This window comes from Microcaecilia unicolor, chromosome 11 (genome assembly GCF_901765095.1).
Source record: "Microcaecilia unicolor chromosome 11, aMicUni1.1, whole genome shotgun sequence".
Taxonomy (NCBI): Eukaryota; Metazoa; Chordata; class Amphibia; order Gymnophiona; family Siphonopidae; genus Microcaecilia; species Microcaecilia unicolor.
In genome coordinates, this window is record NC_044041.1 from 28,248,963 (window position 1) to 28,268,366 (window position 19,404).

At 42.3% G+C, this 19,404-nt stretch overlaps 1 protein-coding gene across 1 annotated transcript in view; it reads left to right on the top strand.

Annotated features, from left to right (window-relative positions):
• The first annotated feature begins 11,604 nt into the window (after window positions 1-11,604).
• FOXN4 (forkhead box N4) overlaps window positions 11,605-19,404 on the top strand; it is a 109,804-nt gene continuing 102,004 nt past the window's right edge. Inside the window, exons 1-2 of the mRNA XM_030219100.1 lie at window positions 11,605-11,764; window positions 12,318-12,406. Coding sequence (XP_030074960.1) covers window positions 12,321-12,406 — 86 coding nt within the window. The 5' untranslated portion in view covers window positions 11,605-11,764; window positions 12,318-12,320. The remainder of the gene's footprint in view (window positions 11,765-12,317; window positions 12,407-19,404) is intronic.

The window sequence follows — 19,404 nt, forward strand, 5'->3', positions numbered from 1 at the left end:
TTTTAATCCACAATAGGACATTGCCTCCTATCCCATGACTTTCTAATTTCCTGACGAGTCTTTTATGAGGTACTTTGTCAAATCCAGATACACAATATCGACCGGCTCACCTTTATCCACATGTTTATTCACCCCTCCAAAGAAATATAGTAGATTGGTGAGGCAAGATATCCCTTGACTAAATTCATGTTGGCTTTGTCTCATTAATCCATGCTTAGGTATATGTTCTGTAATTGTATTCTATTTATTTATTTATAATTTTCATATACAACATTTCAAGATAAACTTAAATCTGAAAATAATGTAGCAAGACACAATCGAATCTGCATATAAACAATCAGGAAAACAATTACAATATTATATAATAAAGAAATGGGAGAGGAGAAGAAAAAGGCTCCCTTTCGGAGAGAACAACAGAACCCAAGGAAAGGAAGAAAAGAAAGTAAGGAAACTTATTAAACAGGAGCATATCATATATCCAGAGATGGAATTTCCATAAACAGCATTTTATGATGAAGGAGAAATAGCTACCACCATATTAGAAGGAGATTTGTCATCAATAAAATTCTTCAAATGCTTAGGGTCGAAGAAGACATAATTATTACCCTCAAATTTAATACAGCATTTACAGGGAAATTGTATGAAAAAATTAGCCTCCAATGTCACAACCTGTTATCTCAAAGCCAAAAAGGCCTTGCGCCTTGCCTGTGTGGCTCAGAAGAAATCAGGAAATACAAAAATTCTGCGACCCAAAAACAAATAATACTTATGATCAAAACTCAGTTATGGTCAGGCTCAAGGGCTAGATATTAAAGTTGCATGGGTGAGCACCTCACCAGCCTTGGACTCCATTATCTGTGATTGCAGCAATTAAACTTTCTCACCAAACTTATCCAAATGATCCGACATCAAGTTCTCCAACCTCCCAACGGCAGCCATAACTTCCTTCCATCCTGCACCTGACACTCCTGCCCAATTTTCCAAAGGCTGTGACCCAGCAATGCCGTGAGCCTGTACACTCCTGGAAGATACACCACCTCCAGGAGTAGACGTCACAGGCAGCACATGATCAGTAACTGAAGTTGCTCCCATCCCCAAGGTTGTCCTGTTATCCAAGCCGAGTGCTCCGACACCTTCCAACAGAGCTCCAGGCCCACAATCATCATTGGTGGCTTCAATTATGGATGGCGGGGGGAATGCTATGCACCTGGAGGGCTTAAAGAATAATCACTTCCTTCGTCTCTCCAGGACTGTGTGCTAAAACTGAGGAAACCTCCGATGTGGGAACCACATAATGGTCCAAGGTCAGTTGTCCGGTAGGGGCACCAGCACCATCTTCAATGGGATGCCTTGCCCTTCCATTTCCCCACCGGGTCCAGCTCCATAGATTAATGACTCAAACCAATGGAGCTCACTCCACTGCATCTACTCCTGTCGCCATCTTGACTCCTCATTTTGTTCTTTGTAATAGTCTCGACCATTTTACCCAGCATTGACATCAGGTCTATATTTTCCAGAATCACCTCTGGAACCTTTTTAAAAATTGGCGTTACATTGGCCACCCTCCAATCTTCCGGTATCATACTTGATTTTAAAGATAAATTACATATTACTAACAATAGCTTTGCAAGTTCCTTTTTCCATTCTATCAGTACTCTGGGACATATATCATCCGATCCAGGCGATTTGAAACTCTTCAATTTATCAAATTGCCCCATTATATCTTCCAGGCTTACAGAGATTTGTTTCAGTTTCTCTGACTCATCAGCACAATACCATTTCTGGCACTGGTATCTCTTCCACATCTTCCTCGGTGAAAACAGAAGCAAAGAATTCATTTAATCTCTCTGCTATGGCCTTGACTTCCCTGAGTGCTCCTTTTATCACTTGGTCATCTAACAACCCAACTGATTCTTTTACTGGCTTCTTGCTTCTAATATACCTAAAAAGTTTTACTATGTGTTTTTGCCAGGATAGTCAAAATCTCTGCCCTGGGCTCTTCCTCCATTTCCAACTTAAAAGGGATGGCAGAAACCATCTCCCTGATAAAACAGGTGAAAGAGGGACCCTCAGATGGAGATTTTCATCTCTCTTGAGGTGGTGAGGGACCAGAAGGTATCCCATAAGAGTCCTCTTCTGAATCCCATGAGAGGTCCCATTCTCAGGTAGTACTGAATGAGTCTGTCTGTGCCTGCCTCGAATCAGTGGATCTATGTCTATGCCCTGAAGAGAATGAAGCCACAGACCTATTCTCTGACTTCGGGGAAGCTTCCTCCTCCGATGCCAAGAGTGGTACTGTATGTTTGAGGTCAAGGTCAGGACCAGCATGGAAAGAGCTTCAGGAAGAATATGGGCTGGATCCACAGTTGGCGCAAGCACCCTTGATGCCTGAGTGCTTTTCAAAGGAAGGCATCAGCAAAGGCAAGAGAGCCAGAAGAGAGGCAGCCTGAGAAGGTGTCGGTGTCAGACTGGTAGCGAGGACATGGCTGCTGGCAGACTTTTACACCAGCAAGGAGGGGAAGTGCTCCTTCCAGTGCCGGCACTTCTTGGGTACTGGTCATGCTAATACCCTGGCGGTCTAAGCATCATGTGTCAAGGAGGATTGATGATTATGCTTCTTGGGCTTTCCCCAATGCACAGCTTAGCAGTCCTTTGGTGCTGATGAGGATGACATCAAATCTATATATACCCTCAGTGTTGGTGCTCATGCTAACCAATCCCAGGGTCTACTCTCAGCATTCGTCAAGGGAAATGGAGATCTCCTCAATGCAGGTGCACTCCCAGTGAATGCTGAAGTCTTGGCAGTCATTGAGGTTGATGCTTCCGGTGGCGATGTCAATGTATCAGCCTTCAAGGAGCCAAAAAAACGTCTCCTGTTGAACCTGCTGAACCCTCTGTGTTCTCGACTGCATTTGCAAACAGAGAGAACAAGAGTTAGGCTCATGATCACACCAAGCACCAGTTGTGTGGGTCTGACATTGAAATCACTCAATTAAAAGATTGCGGCCAAATTAAACTCCTCAATTTTGAACCAGAAAAAACGGGTAGTGTTGAAATCGAGGTCGGGGCAACATGGAAACATAAAGGAAACTTTAAGGGCCGAAAAACCAAAAGAAATGAAAAGCTAACTGAAAAAAATGATCCAAGGGGGCCAAAAATGCACACGGTAAGGCACAAGAGAAAAATATACACACTTGAAAACACAAAGACACTTCCTCCCTGCTCTGTGGAAAAACAAAGACTAAGAGACCTGCGCTCGAGCGTCGGGTGGGAAGGCACCAGCGCATGCACGGTGGGACGCTGCTAGAAAGTTCTCTGTTAATGTTGCTAGTCAGAGTCCGCACCGGGCTCTGTCAGATGACATCGCCCAGCTGTGAGAATACAAAGGCTTGATTGTCCTCGGAGGATACAACTTTAATGAATGGACATGAGTAGTTCACTGGATAGCAAGAATTTTCTCCCAACCATGTCACACTTGCTTTAGTTAGGAGGATCGTGAGCCCTTGTACCTAGGCCAAGGCCTAGGGCAGACCAAGCTCACGTTATACATAGACAAAGGGCTATGATGCCTGGCACACTCAGGGAGACCAGTGTGCACCACCAGAAAGGGAGATAGACCACTTGTACGGGCCGCAATGCCGAACTGGAACTCACATGTATAGAGTCCAAATGTACGCGCCGAACTGGAACCCAAACACACAAAAGGGAAAGGAAAAAGAACAGAGAGAAGTCTCGCAAGGGACCGGCACTCAGGTCGCGCACGCTGCACCACACACAGTCATCAACGAAGGTCACAAGACCAAACACACAGATACTAACAACAACCAGAATAAGGGAACCCACCCAGAGAGGCAGCCCAAGCTGTACCACACAGCCCAAACGAATGAGCGGCCTCCACAGGGTTCAAACAAGAGCTACAGCAAACAAAGGGAAAAAGGGGAAACCACACAGAGAGACAGCTCTAGCCACACAGCTAGACAAGCGGCAGTCCACAGAGGAACCAACAACAGAAACAGCAGGTAAATGGTAAAAGCAGACTACTCAGAGAGACTGCTCAAGCTACACAGCATAGAGGAGGAGCAGTCTTCTCACAAGCCTACCAACAGATACAGCATGTAAAGGGTTAAGACAGACTACATAGAGAAACTGCTCGAGCTACACAGCTTAAAGGGGGAGCAGTCTTCTCACAAACCAACCAACAGATACAGCAAGTAAAGGGTTAAAGAGAAACCCAAATGAAGGAAGTAAGCTCCCAAGGACTCACCCAGCAAACATAGCAGGAAAGGGTAACAGCAGAGCACACAGTGAAGCAGCTCACAGTTGAACAACAGCCGAGCACACTGAGAAGCAGAACACAGCTGAACAACAGCAAATTAATCAGAGGGAGTAGACTCCTACAGACACAAACACAGACAAGGAGAAATCACACTGTGCCACATGCACAGAAGGTAAGCTCACAGATAAAGGAAGTAACGCTAGAGCATCCTATGCAGGCAGAAGCGGACTTAAATAGGGTCTGGCATCTGACATCAGCTGCCTCAGGCCTCAGCCCAATCCCTAACATGACCAATCAGGAGCGAGACCCAGTCGCTACCCTGTATGTCCCAGTATGATCATAACAGCTTTCTTCAGTAAGTGCCAAAAGTAATTCATTGTATATAAAGTTGGCCAGGATTTTGCACAGATGCAGCAAATATAAAGTACAAGCAGGTACAAACTTCTTAGGTTAGCTTCTACTTAGGGGTTTTTTGTTGTTTTTTAACTGCTGAGCTATAGTTCTTAGTTACACTGCTTTTTCTCAGCTTTCACCTTTTCCAGTACCATTTCAAGGGGAGTTTTATTCAGGTTCCATAGGTGGCTTGCAATCTGAAGCTACAACATCAACAGGGTCTCTTCATCAGAGTAAGGAGCTTTCGTTAGACTGTTGACTGTAATCAGAGATGGTACTGAGTCAAATTGTCCATACCCATATATACTTATTGAGAGTTTGGCTTTTCACATTCTGTTAAAGCTAGTTTTGCTGCCTCTTAATTTCATGTTAACCTTCTCATCCCTTCAGGCTTACAGTACATGCATAGATGTGTGTATAGATGACCACATCGCAGCTTTGCAAATCTCCTCTATGGAGGCTGATCTCAAGTTGGACCATTATGAGTCTTCACATGACCATCCAGTCAGCCCAGCCTGTGCATAAGTAAAGGAGATGCAATCTGCTAGCCAATTATAAATTGACTGTTTGCCAGTGGCTATCCTTATCTTGTTTGTGTCAAAAGAAACAAAAAGCTGGGTGGACGTTCTATGGACTTTAGCCCACTTCAGATAGAAGGCTAAGGCTCGCTTTTAGTCTAAGTTATGCAGTACACTCTTGACAGGATAGGCATGTGGTTTTGGGAAAAATGTTGGCAGGACAATTGACTAATTAACATGGAACTCTACCACTGCCTTAGGAAGGAACTTAGGGTGCTTGGGGAGAATATTGTGGTAAAACTTTGTATAAGGTGGAACAGCTACTACGGCCTGAAGCTCACTGACTCGGCAAGCTGTACTGACCACCACCAAAAACACAACTTTCCAGGTCATATATTTCAGATGAAAGGAATCAAGTGGCTCAAAAGGAGCTCTCATCAGCTGAATGGGGACATTGTTGAGATCTTATGACACAGTTGGAGGTTTGATAGGGGGCTTTGTCAATAGCAAACCTCATATGAAGTGAACAACCAGAGGTTGTACAGAGATGGACTTATCTCCTACATGGTGATGAGAAGCACTGATCGCACTTAGATGAACCCTTACAGAGTTGGTTTTCAAACCAGATTCAGAAAGGTGCAGGAGGTATTCAAGCACTTTTTGTATAGGGCAGGTGAGGGGATCTAGGGCCTTGCCCTCACATCAGCAAACCACCTCCACTTAAACGAGTAACACCTCTTAGTGGAGTCTTTCCTGGAAGCTAGCAAAATGCAGGAGACTCTCTCCAGCAAGTCTAAGGATTCAAGTCTATGTTCCCAACATCCAAGCCATGAGGGCTGGATGTTCTACGTGATATTCCAATCTCCACTGATCTTCAGAGGACAACTCCAGAAAAAGAGGAAACCAGATCTGCTTCAACCAGTAAGGTGTAATGAGAATCATAGTTCCATGGTCTTACTTGACTTTCAGCAAAGTCTTATGAGAGGTATTGGAGCATACACATACAGAAGACCCTTCCCCCAATGTAGGAAAAAGGCATCTGACGCTAGTTTGTCGTGTGATCTGAGCATGGAACAGAACTGGGGGACTTTGTTGTTGAGATGAGTGGCAAAAAGATCCACTGAGGGATGCTCCATGCTTGGAAGATCTTGCGGGTTATGCCCATGTTGAGAGACCACTTAAGCAGTTACAAAACCCTGCTCAGTCTGTCCTCCAGGCAGTTGTCCCAAATGGCCCTCAGCTTGAGGAGATAGATATGAAGATCTGTTTCTGGAGCAGACCAGGTTCCCTGGGTGTGAAGCCCATCTACATAAGCTCCCCATCCTAAGTTAGATACATCCATTGTTAGCACTTTCAGAGGAGGTGGAATTTGGAACGGTAGTCCTACAGTCAAATTCAATAAAATTGTCCACCAGAGAAGGGCATGAGTTAACTCTGGTGGAATCTGTATTGCATCCACGAGATTTTGAGCAGCCAAAGACCACAAGGAAGCTAGGGTCCACTGGGCCACTTTCAAATGGAGCCATGCCATGAAAGTGACATGCACTGTTGAGGTCACATGGCCTTCAATCTCAACTTTTCCCAAGCTGTGATCTGCTTGCTGCTGCAGACCTGCAAGGCTAGTGCTGACAAGGTGTCTGCTAGAAAGTTCTGTATTAATCTCACTAGTCAGCGTCCGCACTGGGCTCCGTTGGATGATGTCACCCAGCTGTAAGAATACAACTGGCCTGCTTATCCTCGGAGAAAACGAAATGCAGTTAACTGCAATTAATGACTGACTGCTGCAAATAGTTGATATTCAAATTAAACACAAAGAAAAGTAGTAGAATCTTTATCTACTATTCAGGTAGCTACTGCAACCATTAAGGTGACTGCACCAGAAATTACAATATTAAATCAAATTACAGTATACAGCAATGAACCAAATAGGAGCATATGTCCTAGTAAGGGGTAAAATATATTTTTAACTTGAGGCACGCTAATAAATGTCTGGATTTGCTTACTGTGAATCAAACAGCCACGAAACATTTGAAAAAACAAACACCAGCTGAAAGAAATGGAAAAAGAATTTTGGCGGGAAAAACTGTAACAGTCTGGAACACTGAGGAAAATTTTATGTCACACAGAAACAAGAGTAGTTAGTCCTCCACATAAGAAAGTCAAAGAAATGTTCACTTCTTGAAACCAGAAGAACAAAGGTTTCTGTTACTGATCCTATGAGAAAAAGTCAAGCCTGATACCAGAGAGAGAGCTTAACAAGGAAAAGTGACATAAACACCAGAGTACTGAAGTAACTTAAATAAATCAGAACACAGGATCACCCAATGCAGTCTGACTTTCACCAGAGATGTTGGTGGTCCAATGGTCCAGTTGTGGGGTCCGGTGGTGGTGGGGAGGGGGGTCATAGGGATCTCAGAGACTCCTGAGATATACCTCATCTCCATAGAACAGCTGTTTTTTTTTTTTTACAGGAACTTATGCCAAAGAAGGCACCCCAACCTAACTGAACCCCAGGCATTAAGCTGAGTCAGGAGAACAAGCCCAGGAGGGCACCTCCAACTCAACTAGCACACAGCTGAGAAGCTGGTTCAGGAGAACAAGTCAAATAGGCACACTCCAAACTCAATTGAATCTCAGTATAAAACTGGCTCAGGGGTAGAAACCCCCAAAAGGGTAGTTTAAGCTCAACAGAAACTAATTAGAAACCAGATCAGGAGCAAGGCTGATAACCATTCATCCATTCTTTTGGGAGACAGAAGAAATACTGAACATTCTATGGACAAGTCACAAGAAATATTTTCTTGCTCTGTTTCCATCTGCTGGTAGATAAAAAATAAGATCTAGGTGTCACTGTTTTGAACAAATGAAAAACCTTCTAAGTAAAAAACTATTTTAAATATATATTGTGTGCTCAGAACCCAGTCTGAGTGTTACCTAAACAAGGCAGCACCCACCACTCCCATCATTGTACACTGAAAGGTAATAAAGTCTATATATCAGTCTTGTCTATTGATAGTGATGCTGCCAGAAATATGAAAACGGTCACTCTTGTTGATAAATGCTGGTCACCAAAAATATAAAGTTAGTCTCTCCAATCAAAATCTTGAAATCAGGTCAATCACCAAATATTGTTATAACCTCTGGGCTTAATATTACCAATCATAAACTTATTGTAATAAGCACTTATCTGTAAATCCAATGATTTTCAATGGGAGATATCAGAGCAGTGAGTGTTCCACTGTATTTCTTAAATGTCATCTGTGCTCATTTTCAAGCACAGATGGCATTTAAGAATATTTTTCATTGCATCTGCTGGTAGAGGGACACAACCCAATGGTCTGGACTGGTCTAACAGGATGCTATGGAACTGTGTAATAAAAGTGATATTATTACACCTTGTCCAAGTTGAGCTTCGTATTGCATTTTGTCAGTGTCTAAAAAGTGCTTGAATTCAGGACATGAGCACATAAACACTATGAAACAACCCACAAGCATCATTATTTACCTAGGAGTTCTTTTACTAAGCTGTGTTAAGTTGCTAAGGCAAGCCTAATATAACACATTAAGCCCAATGCGGGTCACGCTAATGTGTACCACATTAGTTTTGGGATGTGCGGGTGCTAATTTTTTTTTTGAGGGGGCATCAGGAGTGGAGAGTAGGCGTTCCTGTGCTAATTAGTGTGTCTACATAACTGCATGCTAACTGGTTAGAGCAAGGATAATGCAAAATAGGTGGCGGTAAGTGTTCCGGCGGTAATTTTTTTAAATGGCCGTGCGCTAGTGCACTACTGTGGCACATCATTTGGGTCTTTTTGGATTAAAATCTCTCCAAAGATAGTGGAACTTGGTTCTTAAGTCATTTTGATTTATTGTGCACAGTATTACTAACCTGAGTTAATGATGTCATTTTTTGGCCTTGCATTTTTGATTAAGTATTGAAATAATTAGTTACCAAGTGATCTATAGTGCCCAGTTTTTTTGGGAGCAATAATTCTTTCTCCTTAGGGAGTTGTTTTCTATTGCTCTTTGGTTCTGGGTCTTTTTTCCACTGAAACCTGTGACAGTAGTCTTTATAGGAGGTGAGGCTGTATAGTCCCTCTTGGGCAGTTGAGGTTTATTTTCTAAGATATATTGTTTGGTCCAGTAACTGTATTATTCATAGCTAATTTAAGCAAATTTGTGTATCATGTATTAACATTAGCACATGACCATTAATGAAATAGGAGCAGACAATCCACAGAAGTGGATGAACACAAACCCCCACGAAAGTCAAAACAATCAAATGAAGAGTGGGAAGTGGACCAATGACTCCAAGGAAACAGGGTTACGATAGTAAAGAGAATAACTTTAGTATGTGAATAAGTCTGTGAATAAAGTTATTCTCTTTACTATCGTAACCCTGTTTCCCTGGAGTCATTGGTCCACTTCCCACTCTTCATTTGATCATTAATGAAATAAGAAATTGGGGTTTTTATGGCAGTGGTAAAAATAGCCTTAGCACCACAATAGCTTAGCCACACAGCTAATTTTGGGTGCACCTGAGCCCAAAGTGGGTGCAGCTGAAGACCTTCTGGGAAGGTGGCCAGAATTCCCTTTTACGAAGCTTTGCAGGCAGCAGCAACATCCCTAAACTACTGATGCCAGCACCCCACCATGCTTAGTTGTCAAGCTCAAGGATGCCTGTCTGACTGTAGAGCTTGGTAGAAGGGAGTTCTGGCCATCTTTGGAGGAGGTCCTCAGCTGGGGTCAGGCCATTTGTTAGTGCAACTTAGTAAAAGGACCCTAGTGATTTATCAGCAGGGGCCATGTTACAATTAGATAATGTAGCAGTTCTATGTAGCAACTGCTAATATTTCAAACATAAAACTGTGGCTTAAACTCACGGCCCCATGAAAAATCAGTATCCATGCATTTATTAAGAAAAACAAGACGGAACCATGCCTTGAAACGTCGGAAGAAGAAAGCTGCAGGCAGCAAAGGCACAGATATATAAACTTTATGTTGGCATAATAAAAGATCATAAGCCCCCAATTACCCAAGTGCCTGACAGGAAAGTGATGTCGGGGGCAATCAGTCAGAGACGTTTCGCACATCTATGCTAAGGCAAATAATGTGAAAGTGAATGTGAATCGGAGCTCAGTGGCACTAGTTCACTTCTTTCTATTTGCACTCGCTGGAGCCGGGGGCTTGTCATTGGCTCTGTCACTGCACTATTTTGAGTGCTTGTGTGGTTTTATTTTCTCCTTGAAACAATGAATGTGTTACACACATTGCCCCCACCCCTCCCCCACCCCGCGCCACCTTTCCCGCGAGGGCGACCCAGCAGCCGGGCCGAGGCGCGGGCCCAGCGGCGGGATGACAAGGAACGAGTCGGGCGGGCTTCACTCCGCCGTCAGAGCTCTAGCACTTCCCAAACACTTCTCCACTCGGTGCAGCCCGCGCAGGAAGAGACAGCAGCACACGGGCCCGACACCGAGGAAGGGAGAAAACCTAAAATCTGGAGGCCAAGCTACGCGGCTGCCACCCGCGACGCCAGCGGACCCTCCCTGGCTGAGGGGAAAAGGCGAGGCAGCCCTCGCGCACTGCGACTCAGAGCGCGAGGACGGTCGCCCGCTCAACTGCAAACTGACAGTTCCAACGGCTCCTGCCAAAGCCCCGCTGCACGCGCTCAGCACCCGAAGCACAGCATCACTTCATTGACTGACGGTGGCCTGGGAGGGGGGAGGAGGAGGGGGAGCGCGCGTGCAACGGTCCCCCCTCCTCCCCCTCCGTTCTCCTCGCGGCTCGCCAGCTTGTGGAGAGATCGGTTCCCCTGACCCCCCCACCCTTCCGCCGCCCCGGAGGGACCCGATGGACTGAGTGAGAGAGGGAGCAGCTGCGAAAACTTTCTTAAAGGAACAGTAACGCCGGCTGCTGGGTCTGACCGCTCTGCATGTTCCTCTCACTTTTTTTATTATTACGAGGGGTTTTCGCTACCGGAGGGACGATTTCCCTTGTTCTCTACCCCCTCCCATAAAATACCACCTTCTGGTTTTGTTTTGTTTTAAGGTGAATCAACAAAAACTGACCGTCTGTCGGAGAACTCTGCTGCCTTTCCCCTTTCGACGATATATGTTGATGGGGCTGAGGGTGTTGATTTGGACTTTGGTGTGAATGGAGAATTTGGGGACTGTAAAATCATTTTGAAAAGGGCCTTATTTGGCCCAAAAAGGGGAGGGAGGGTCTCAGGTGTAAAGTAAAACAATATCTGCCAATTTTTTTTCATCTCCGTGAAACGTTAGGAGTGACAGGATGGCAGACAGATTAGTTCACCCAGCCTGTGACGAAGCATCGGGGCTTGTGGGACACGTTTGATCAGAGCGTCGCAAGAGCAATAATCGTTCCTCGGTTGGGGAATTCTCAAATCCCATTGACCCTGCCCTATAATTGACCCCTGTTAAGAGTCCTCGCTTGCACTGCGCATGCTCCAGGCTGGACAGCTCCTGAGAGGGAAATTTAAAAACGGTTTGCAGACAGATTGCAGTTAAATTACAAAGGCAGATCCCCGTAGTAGAAGAGAAGAGCACATCTACTCCAGGTACTTAGGATTTGTATTTCTATTGTTTATTATTTCCTTTACAGGTTTCCTTTTTATGTGTTTCAAAATCATACAAATGAAAAACCCCACCTTTTCCACAGTGTGATCATTTAGCTAGTGGTTTTGGGAGCTGTATCGGGTTTTTTTTACAGTTTTATTTTGAACAGTGTTGCTTTTTAGTGCAGGTCTTAACGTATGACAAAGAAATCTTTGTATGTTGTCATACATATATCTGAACTGGAAAAAAAAAAAGTTTTACTGCAGTTTAAACATTTTAAATCAAGATAGACCATTTCATATTTTCATCAGAATTCTGCCATGTCCTTTTAAAAAACATTTTTATTATGCAAATTTCCAAATAATAATGCATTATTTTGATTCCCCTTGATGGTGAATGCAACATCCTATTAACTTACGGTGCAATGTAACATTCAATAATGCACTGTAAAAATCGTATTTTATTACATCATTCATACTTGTGTCATTTCTTAGTAGTGCTGAAATGCTGGATAGCAGTTTTCCAACTTAAAATGTTTTCTCCTCTTCCCTGAAGGAGATGATAGAGAGCGATATATCAGCCATAATGTCAGGAATAATTCGAAATTCAGGCCAAACTCATCACTCCTCAGGTCAAGAGTATAGGTGAGCAATTTTGTTTTATTTAAGCATATTAACCACAATGATATTAACAGTGTAGCTATGTATATATATAATATATGAACAGAATTAAGCAAAGCCTTTATTATAGTTATAAATAAACAATGTTTTAAATCCAAGTTCTTTTTATGGTGACTAATGATATTAATGCCATTTCATGGCTGAAATCTTATTTTTTTAGAAGTCACTTCTGTGCAACATAGAGTACTATCTCCAGACAGTTCATAATGCTGTGACAAATTATTACATTTAAAACACATTTCTTCTGTTTCATTTCAATTTGTATACATTTGTGTGAGGTAATAGACTATCAAATAGCAATTAGAAACATCCTTCTAATATAAAATTGCTTAGTGCATAAAAGTGTCTTATAAAACAACTTGTTTGGCTACTTTCCTTTAAATTAATTAGCAGTGGGCATGTAATTTTTGCTAACTGGTTCAGTTTTATTTTGTTACTTTTGGTAACAAAATATTATGAAACAAAATTATTAAAATAATGCAGCACAGCTGTGTTAGGTCACATTAAAGTATAATATGTATTAGTTTTAAGTTTATGGTGCATGTACCATAATGTATTGCCAGTCTTTATTTAAATAAGGAGCTGATCACCCACAGTTAGTAGCTGTTCTTTTTTTTTAACATGATTGGTTAGTGAATGATGAAAGAAGAAGTGTCAGGTATTCTAAGGAGGGCAAGCAATTATTGAAACTGCAGACTTCTCATGTATATCTCATCAATGCCTAAACAAATGAGAGATACACTTTGTAGAAGTCATTATAGCAAGAAAGTTTGTGAATGACTCCTCCTCAATAAAGTATTTTCCACGCTAGCAATTTTTTGAGCTGTGTTCATAAAGAAAGGATGCAGTTATTAATAAAAAGTGTGTGTCTTGAATGGCAATTCTGTGTTAGAGCTCTGTGAAATATAGCACCCTAACCAAGATGTTTTTGAGAGGAAGAGATATCTTCTTATTCTTTTTTTATTCAAAGCAATTGGAATGTTTATTTTTCTGTTTTATTGTTATTAGATGCTATTTCACACTACTTCATTTGTTAAAGAGGTCCAACAGTTTTTACTGCATTCTTTAAGTTCACTCAATGCTTTTAACATGGCAGATTTTCTTGAAATTATGTTTTATCAATATTCTAAGATAACTTACTTTTAATCTGATACAAGCTGCAGTATTCTGTAAACATGGGAACCCAGAGCTGAAACACTATCACTGGTATGTGTACTAGTTCATGAGAAAACACTTTGGATTATGTTAAAAAAAATCTTTCAGACTGAATGATTTTAAGAAAAGAATAGGCCTGTCAAATTCTATCAGCTCTATTTACTCTCCTGCTGTCATCATAGCCGCGGACTGGAACCCACAGTCCTGAGTTCTCCATGGGGGAGCATCGAGGCTCCTTATAACGGGAAATAGCCTCCAATTAGCGAGAGAGAGGCTGCTGCTGACCATTTCTGAGAACACTCTTCTGCCTGCATTAGAATTTTTCCATTCTACAGTTGTACTTTATTGAGCAGGCACTTGGCTTCCCAGTAAGGCTTAAAAGGAAATATTTCAAAGGGGTTTTAGTATTAAATGAATAGATTTAAATGAAGCTATCTAGCCTCAATAGTCAGTGCACATTATGAATTTTAAGATGTTATTACCTTTAAAAATCATTTGATACATTTAAAGGCTTTCTGATTAAACTTAAGAACATAGGACCTGAGCAGTGAGAAAGTGATATATTTTATAACACATGTGGGTATTGATTAGCATACCATATCTAGTATGTTTAAATACATTATTTTTGATACAATAGGTTGACTTTTTACATATTTGGGGCCCTGTTACTGAGGTGCGCTAGTGTTTTTAGTGCATGCTAACACTAGAGATACCCATAGTGGGTGTCTAGCATTGGCACTCTAATTTTTAGTGTGTGCTAAAATTTCTAGCGCGCCTACAGCGCAGCTTAGTAAACAGGGGCCTAGATATGTTAGTATCCCATTCATAGAGGGGATAGTTTTATAACAGACTGTATATGTTGGCAGGTTGTTACTCTTCTAACCTAACCAGTTTCAAAAATGAACTTATACACATAGATTAACTTTGAAAATTATCTTGAAAAATTACCTGTACGAAGTTACACCTGCTACTTTGGGTGTGTGAGCTAATTTTATGTGTATGCTTTCAAACAGCATGCACATAAACTCTAATCTCAGCCAGACTCCACATCCTCCTCCTGGAACACCTTTCTGCCATGTGCATAAAAATTGTGCATATCCAAAGTGTGTAAACTGTATAAGCCCAATATTATAAGAGTATAGGCATATAGTTTTATGCTGTTATAGTGGGTGTGCAGTTTTCAAAGGGCATTTCTGGGGGAAAACACCTTTTTTTTCCTGCAGAAGTCCTTTTAAAATTATTTTTAAAAAGTGAATTTGTTGATACAAGAGATTATGGGCTTTCCTCTGGTACCACCTACCATGAAATGTTGCAGACAGTTTGCGATAATAATGATTTCCTTAGGGTCCCTCCGGACTGGACCAGGATTGGACTGATGGGTTGTGCTCGCCTACCAGCAGGTGGAGACTGAGAAAAAACTCTGACTCTAGAGAGCCAATAGGAGCCCTGGCCATGTGACCTTAGCCTCAGTATTTTCTCAGTCTCCCAGCAGGTAGGAAGTGAGCCCATTAGTCTCTCTCCTTTTCTCTTTAGATATTACAGATATTTGTGATAATTCTTCTGTGCCTGGAATCTTATTTAGAGGCTTGACAGGGTTTCCTTTCTCTTCTTTCTTTGACAGCCTCGGGGGTGTTAAACTTGGGTGTCTCGAGTCCACCCCCCTTCCTCCCCATCTCCCTGGCTTAGCAGGGAAGGGCCGTCCCTTTCTCTGGAAAGGTGTACCGTCTTTGGGAGAGGTAGCCACTTTTAACAGGTAGCTGCTTTAAAAGAATTAAATCAAATAAAAGGAAATTCAAAGAAGCAGCCTTTCTTTCCCCAGACTTCTAACGAGCAGGCAGCTCCAGTGTTTTATTATGATTGAGGGGTTATAAAAAAAAAAAAAAAAAACAAACAGAAGAAAATAATTCAGTATCTGTGACTTTAAACAGCGATTTTTCTCGTCAGATTTAATTTCCTCCATTTTCTTGCGTTTTGGCGGCGGCAGTTTAAACAAATGAAAAAAAAAAAAAAGAAAGGTGCGAACCGCGTAAGCGCGGCCACCTGTTTTTTCCGATATGGCTTAAAAGTTCAAACAGCTGCTGTCGGTCAGCATCGCGCAGTTCACGCAGCCGGAACGTGTAAATTTTGCTCTCCCTTCAAGGTTTCTTCGGGTCCGGTGCTGCCTCCAGTTTTTTCGGGGCCTTTTTCGCCGGCTGTTGTTTCTTCGCCGTTCCACTGGGCTCCGCTTGTTCGGAGGTGTCGGGCGCGCTGTCGACGATCGCCACAGGGCCAGTGGAGCGAACGGCGGCCATTTTGTTTCTCCCTCCATCTTATCAGTCGGGGATCTCTCTGCTGAAGGTAAGGCCTGCAGTTCATAGAGCAGTTCGGCTCCAAGATGTGTACACTTTTGTATGTGCTGAACGGCGTATTCTAAAATGCTCTTCACATCAGCAGGCAATATTTGGTTGAAAGGGGGCTCCTTTCATATATGGATATATAACAAGCTTTTCTTCTTTTAAATTTCTATGTATCACGGGGCTGTTAACACTAGTTTTTTCTGGTGCTCAGTCATTTTTCATTGCCTGGTGGAAAATCTACATCTTATCATAATATCATAATTCATTTCAAGCATTTTCCTCAATAGCTGTAGTATTATACAGTGTTTTAAGAACTTTAGAAACTTTCTCTATAGGCATAGAGTAAATATCTGTCTTTCTCATTCCCTGGTGAATAGGACTACATTGTCTAAGAGTCAATTGATTGGTACTTTGCAATTCTGACCATAATATCTTAGTTTCTTTCAAGCATTTTACTCCATGCCTATGATGTTATATAGTGTTTTAAGAACTTAACAGACACTCTCAATGGCTGTAGTGTTATACAGTGTTTTCTTTTTCCGACTTTAAGAAGCCTTCTCTAGAGGCATACAGTATATTGTTCAGATGCCATGGGGATATATCAGCTCTTTCATATTCTCTGAGGGACAGTCCTGTCTATCAAGCTCCCAGTCACTCAGCTGCCTTAGCAGGCATGCTTTATTCATGTCTTCCCTTCTTTTCCAACTGCCTTGAAGCCTCTCATATTTCATTTTAGCTTTCTTCTGGTTTTTACAGGACATATGGTCACTTAGAGAATAAAGTCATCCTTTCACTTAAAGATAGTGGACGGTCCTCAAACCATCTACTCGTGTTTGTCTCTACTCTATCAGTTCAGCATTGGCAGATTATAAACATCCTAGTTTGGTCCAGTATGCCTATACATACCATCTGCTATCTCTTCCTCTTCCTTAGAGACCTGATGTTATATCAAGCTTTCTTGAATTCAGATACAGTCTTGTCTACACTGCCTTCACCAAGTGGCTGTGGCACAACTTCACTTTTTTCGTTACAGGTAATTTCCAAGTTTGTCCTTTTTCATTTTCATTCTATGCGCCTTCACTCCAGAGTGTTCTTTCAATTGGAAGGGGATTCACTCACTTCCTGTGTATTTATGCCATAGGTACATAAGTATGGTTATGCTGGGTAAGGCCTAAAGTCCATCAAGTCCAGCATTCATATCTAATGGGCATAGGTACATAAGTTTTGCCATTCTGGGGAAGCTCAAATGTCCACCTTTCTACAGCCAGAACAGCATAAAAAAAAAAAAAACAAACCTCTCACGAGAGTATCGAACAGAAATCTCTGCTCCAAAAGCAAGGCTTTGCAGTAATTCTGCAAACTAACGCATACAATATTTGCCATGGCTGTTCACCACTAGGAACACCGGGGACCCTGGGCCTAGGTTCGGTGTTTTAACCTGAAACAAGCTCAACATTCATATCTATTGGGTGTGAGTCTGGTACTACTACTACTACTTAACATTTCTAGAGCGCTACTAGGGTTACGCAGCGCTGTACAAATTAACAAAGAAGGACGTTCCCTGCTCAAAGGAGCTTACAATCTACATCTCAGTGAGGGAGGACGCATGACCGTGGTATGTGGATTAGGGAGATCCAAGAAATTACAGGCCGGTGAATCAGACGTTCATACTGGGACAATTTTTTTCTGTCCGGAGCGTACTACCATAGCTGGTGGACTCCTATATTCAGAACTTTCTATATTCAGAACTTACCCAACTATGGAACGCCATAGAGATAGGGTTGGAGTTTGTAGCCCTATTTAACTGGTGTCCTTGGTCACCCTTCCTCTTCTCCTCAGGATCCAGAGAATGGCTAGTTTTTTGCTTATGCATTAACCGGTCATTTTCAGCAGTACTCTCTCTTCCGTTCTTTTATAGATCTAAGAGGATGTTCATTGCGCTCTTAGGGTCATTTCATTCTTACCTAGACGACTGCCTAATTGGAGAAAGTCTTATCAGCAGAGTTCTCAGGTCACGCACCGGGTGTTGCATTTCTTACAGTCTCTAGGTTGGGTGGTGATTGTAGCCAGGCCTCTCATTTGATCTCTCATCAGATATCTCTGATTTTCTCTTTGTTTAGTCAGGTTGGCGCACAGTCTTTTGTCTCCTCTGCAATCATCCCAGTTTATATTTTTCTTGGTGACCTTGGGCCTTCGGCCATTTCCTCGCTCTATTCTGCAGAATGCAATTTTACTTTCTAATGCCCAAGAAGGAATTTTCCTTCATCCTATTGCGAATCTCAGGGTCATCAATCGCGCTATTTAAGTGTCATCTAGTTATCTCAAGAACCTTAGTTCTGTCATTGGGATGCTTCGTGCAGTACACTTTTTGGCAGAAGCTTGTTTGTATATATTTTTTTTCTGGGGGACCTCAGCAATTCGTTTTACCTTCGGGTGAATTTTGTTTTCCCTACTGACAAACAAGGCGGAGAGAGCTATGTTGGTCCTTGCCATGGCAATGGGTTATGTCATCCGCCAAGGAGGAGTTAAGAGTATACTCTTGAGTTTGTACTCATTTTTTCTTAGTTGTGTCACCCTGCATTTAGGTGAATGGACTCTCATTTTTTCAGCCTTACTTCCTCACTGCGACACTTCAGGGCTATCTCTTTTTGCCTTCAGGCTCACGAACATTTCTTGCTTCTTCCGTTCAGCAACAGTCTTGACGGAGACAGGGACAGATGCCAACGTCCAGCAGGGGTTTTTCAGCCTTCTTTATGCGTTTCTTCCATCATCTCACTAGGTGTTTACGCAGAACCAAGGCACCCTTCTACATCCGGACCCCCAGTCACTCAAACTTATGGCGTGGTTACTGGGTCTGCAACATCTTTGATATTTTCGCAGGAAGTACTTCAAGTTTTAATTGCTTCCAGACAGAAATCTACATTAAAGTCCTATGAATCAAAGTGGCGACGGTTCACTCTGTGGTACTCCTCTCGCCACTTCATTCCACAAACAGTATCCATTTTGCATGTTTTGGAATATCTTCTGCATCTTGCGAAATCTTGTCTGTCTTACTCATCCATTAGAGTTCATTTGGCAGCTCTATCAGTGATGCATGATACTGTTGACAACCGCACGCTTATGCAGCATCCACTGTCAAAGCGGTTTCTTAAAGGAGTCCTGCACCTGTACCTCCCGCTTCGTCCACCAGATAGGTGAACTAGGTGAACAGACTCTTAAAGTTCTGTTTTCTAGTAGCCATAACTTTTTCTATAAAGTTTTCCTCTTCAAGCAGTGTTTCCCAGTAGCCATTGCAGCAAGTAGATCTATGTGTGGAATACTTCTACGGTTGGTAACTTCTTTTCGGTCTGCTGTAGTTTAAAGTTTTTTTCTTATTGGTTTTGTCCTTCTAGCCAGTAGGCGTAAAAGTTTTTCATTGTTTCTAACCCGCTATATCGCGAAGGATCAAGGAAATGAGAATGTCTATTTCTC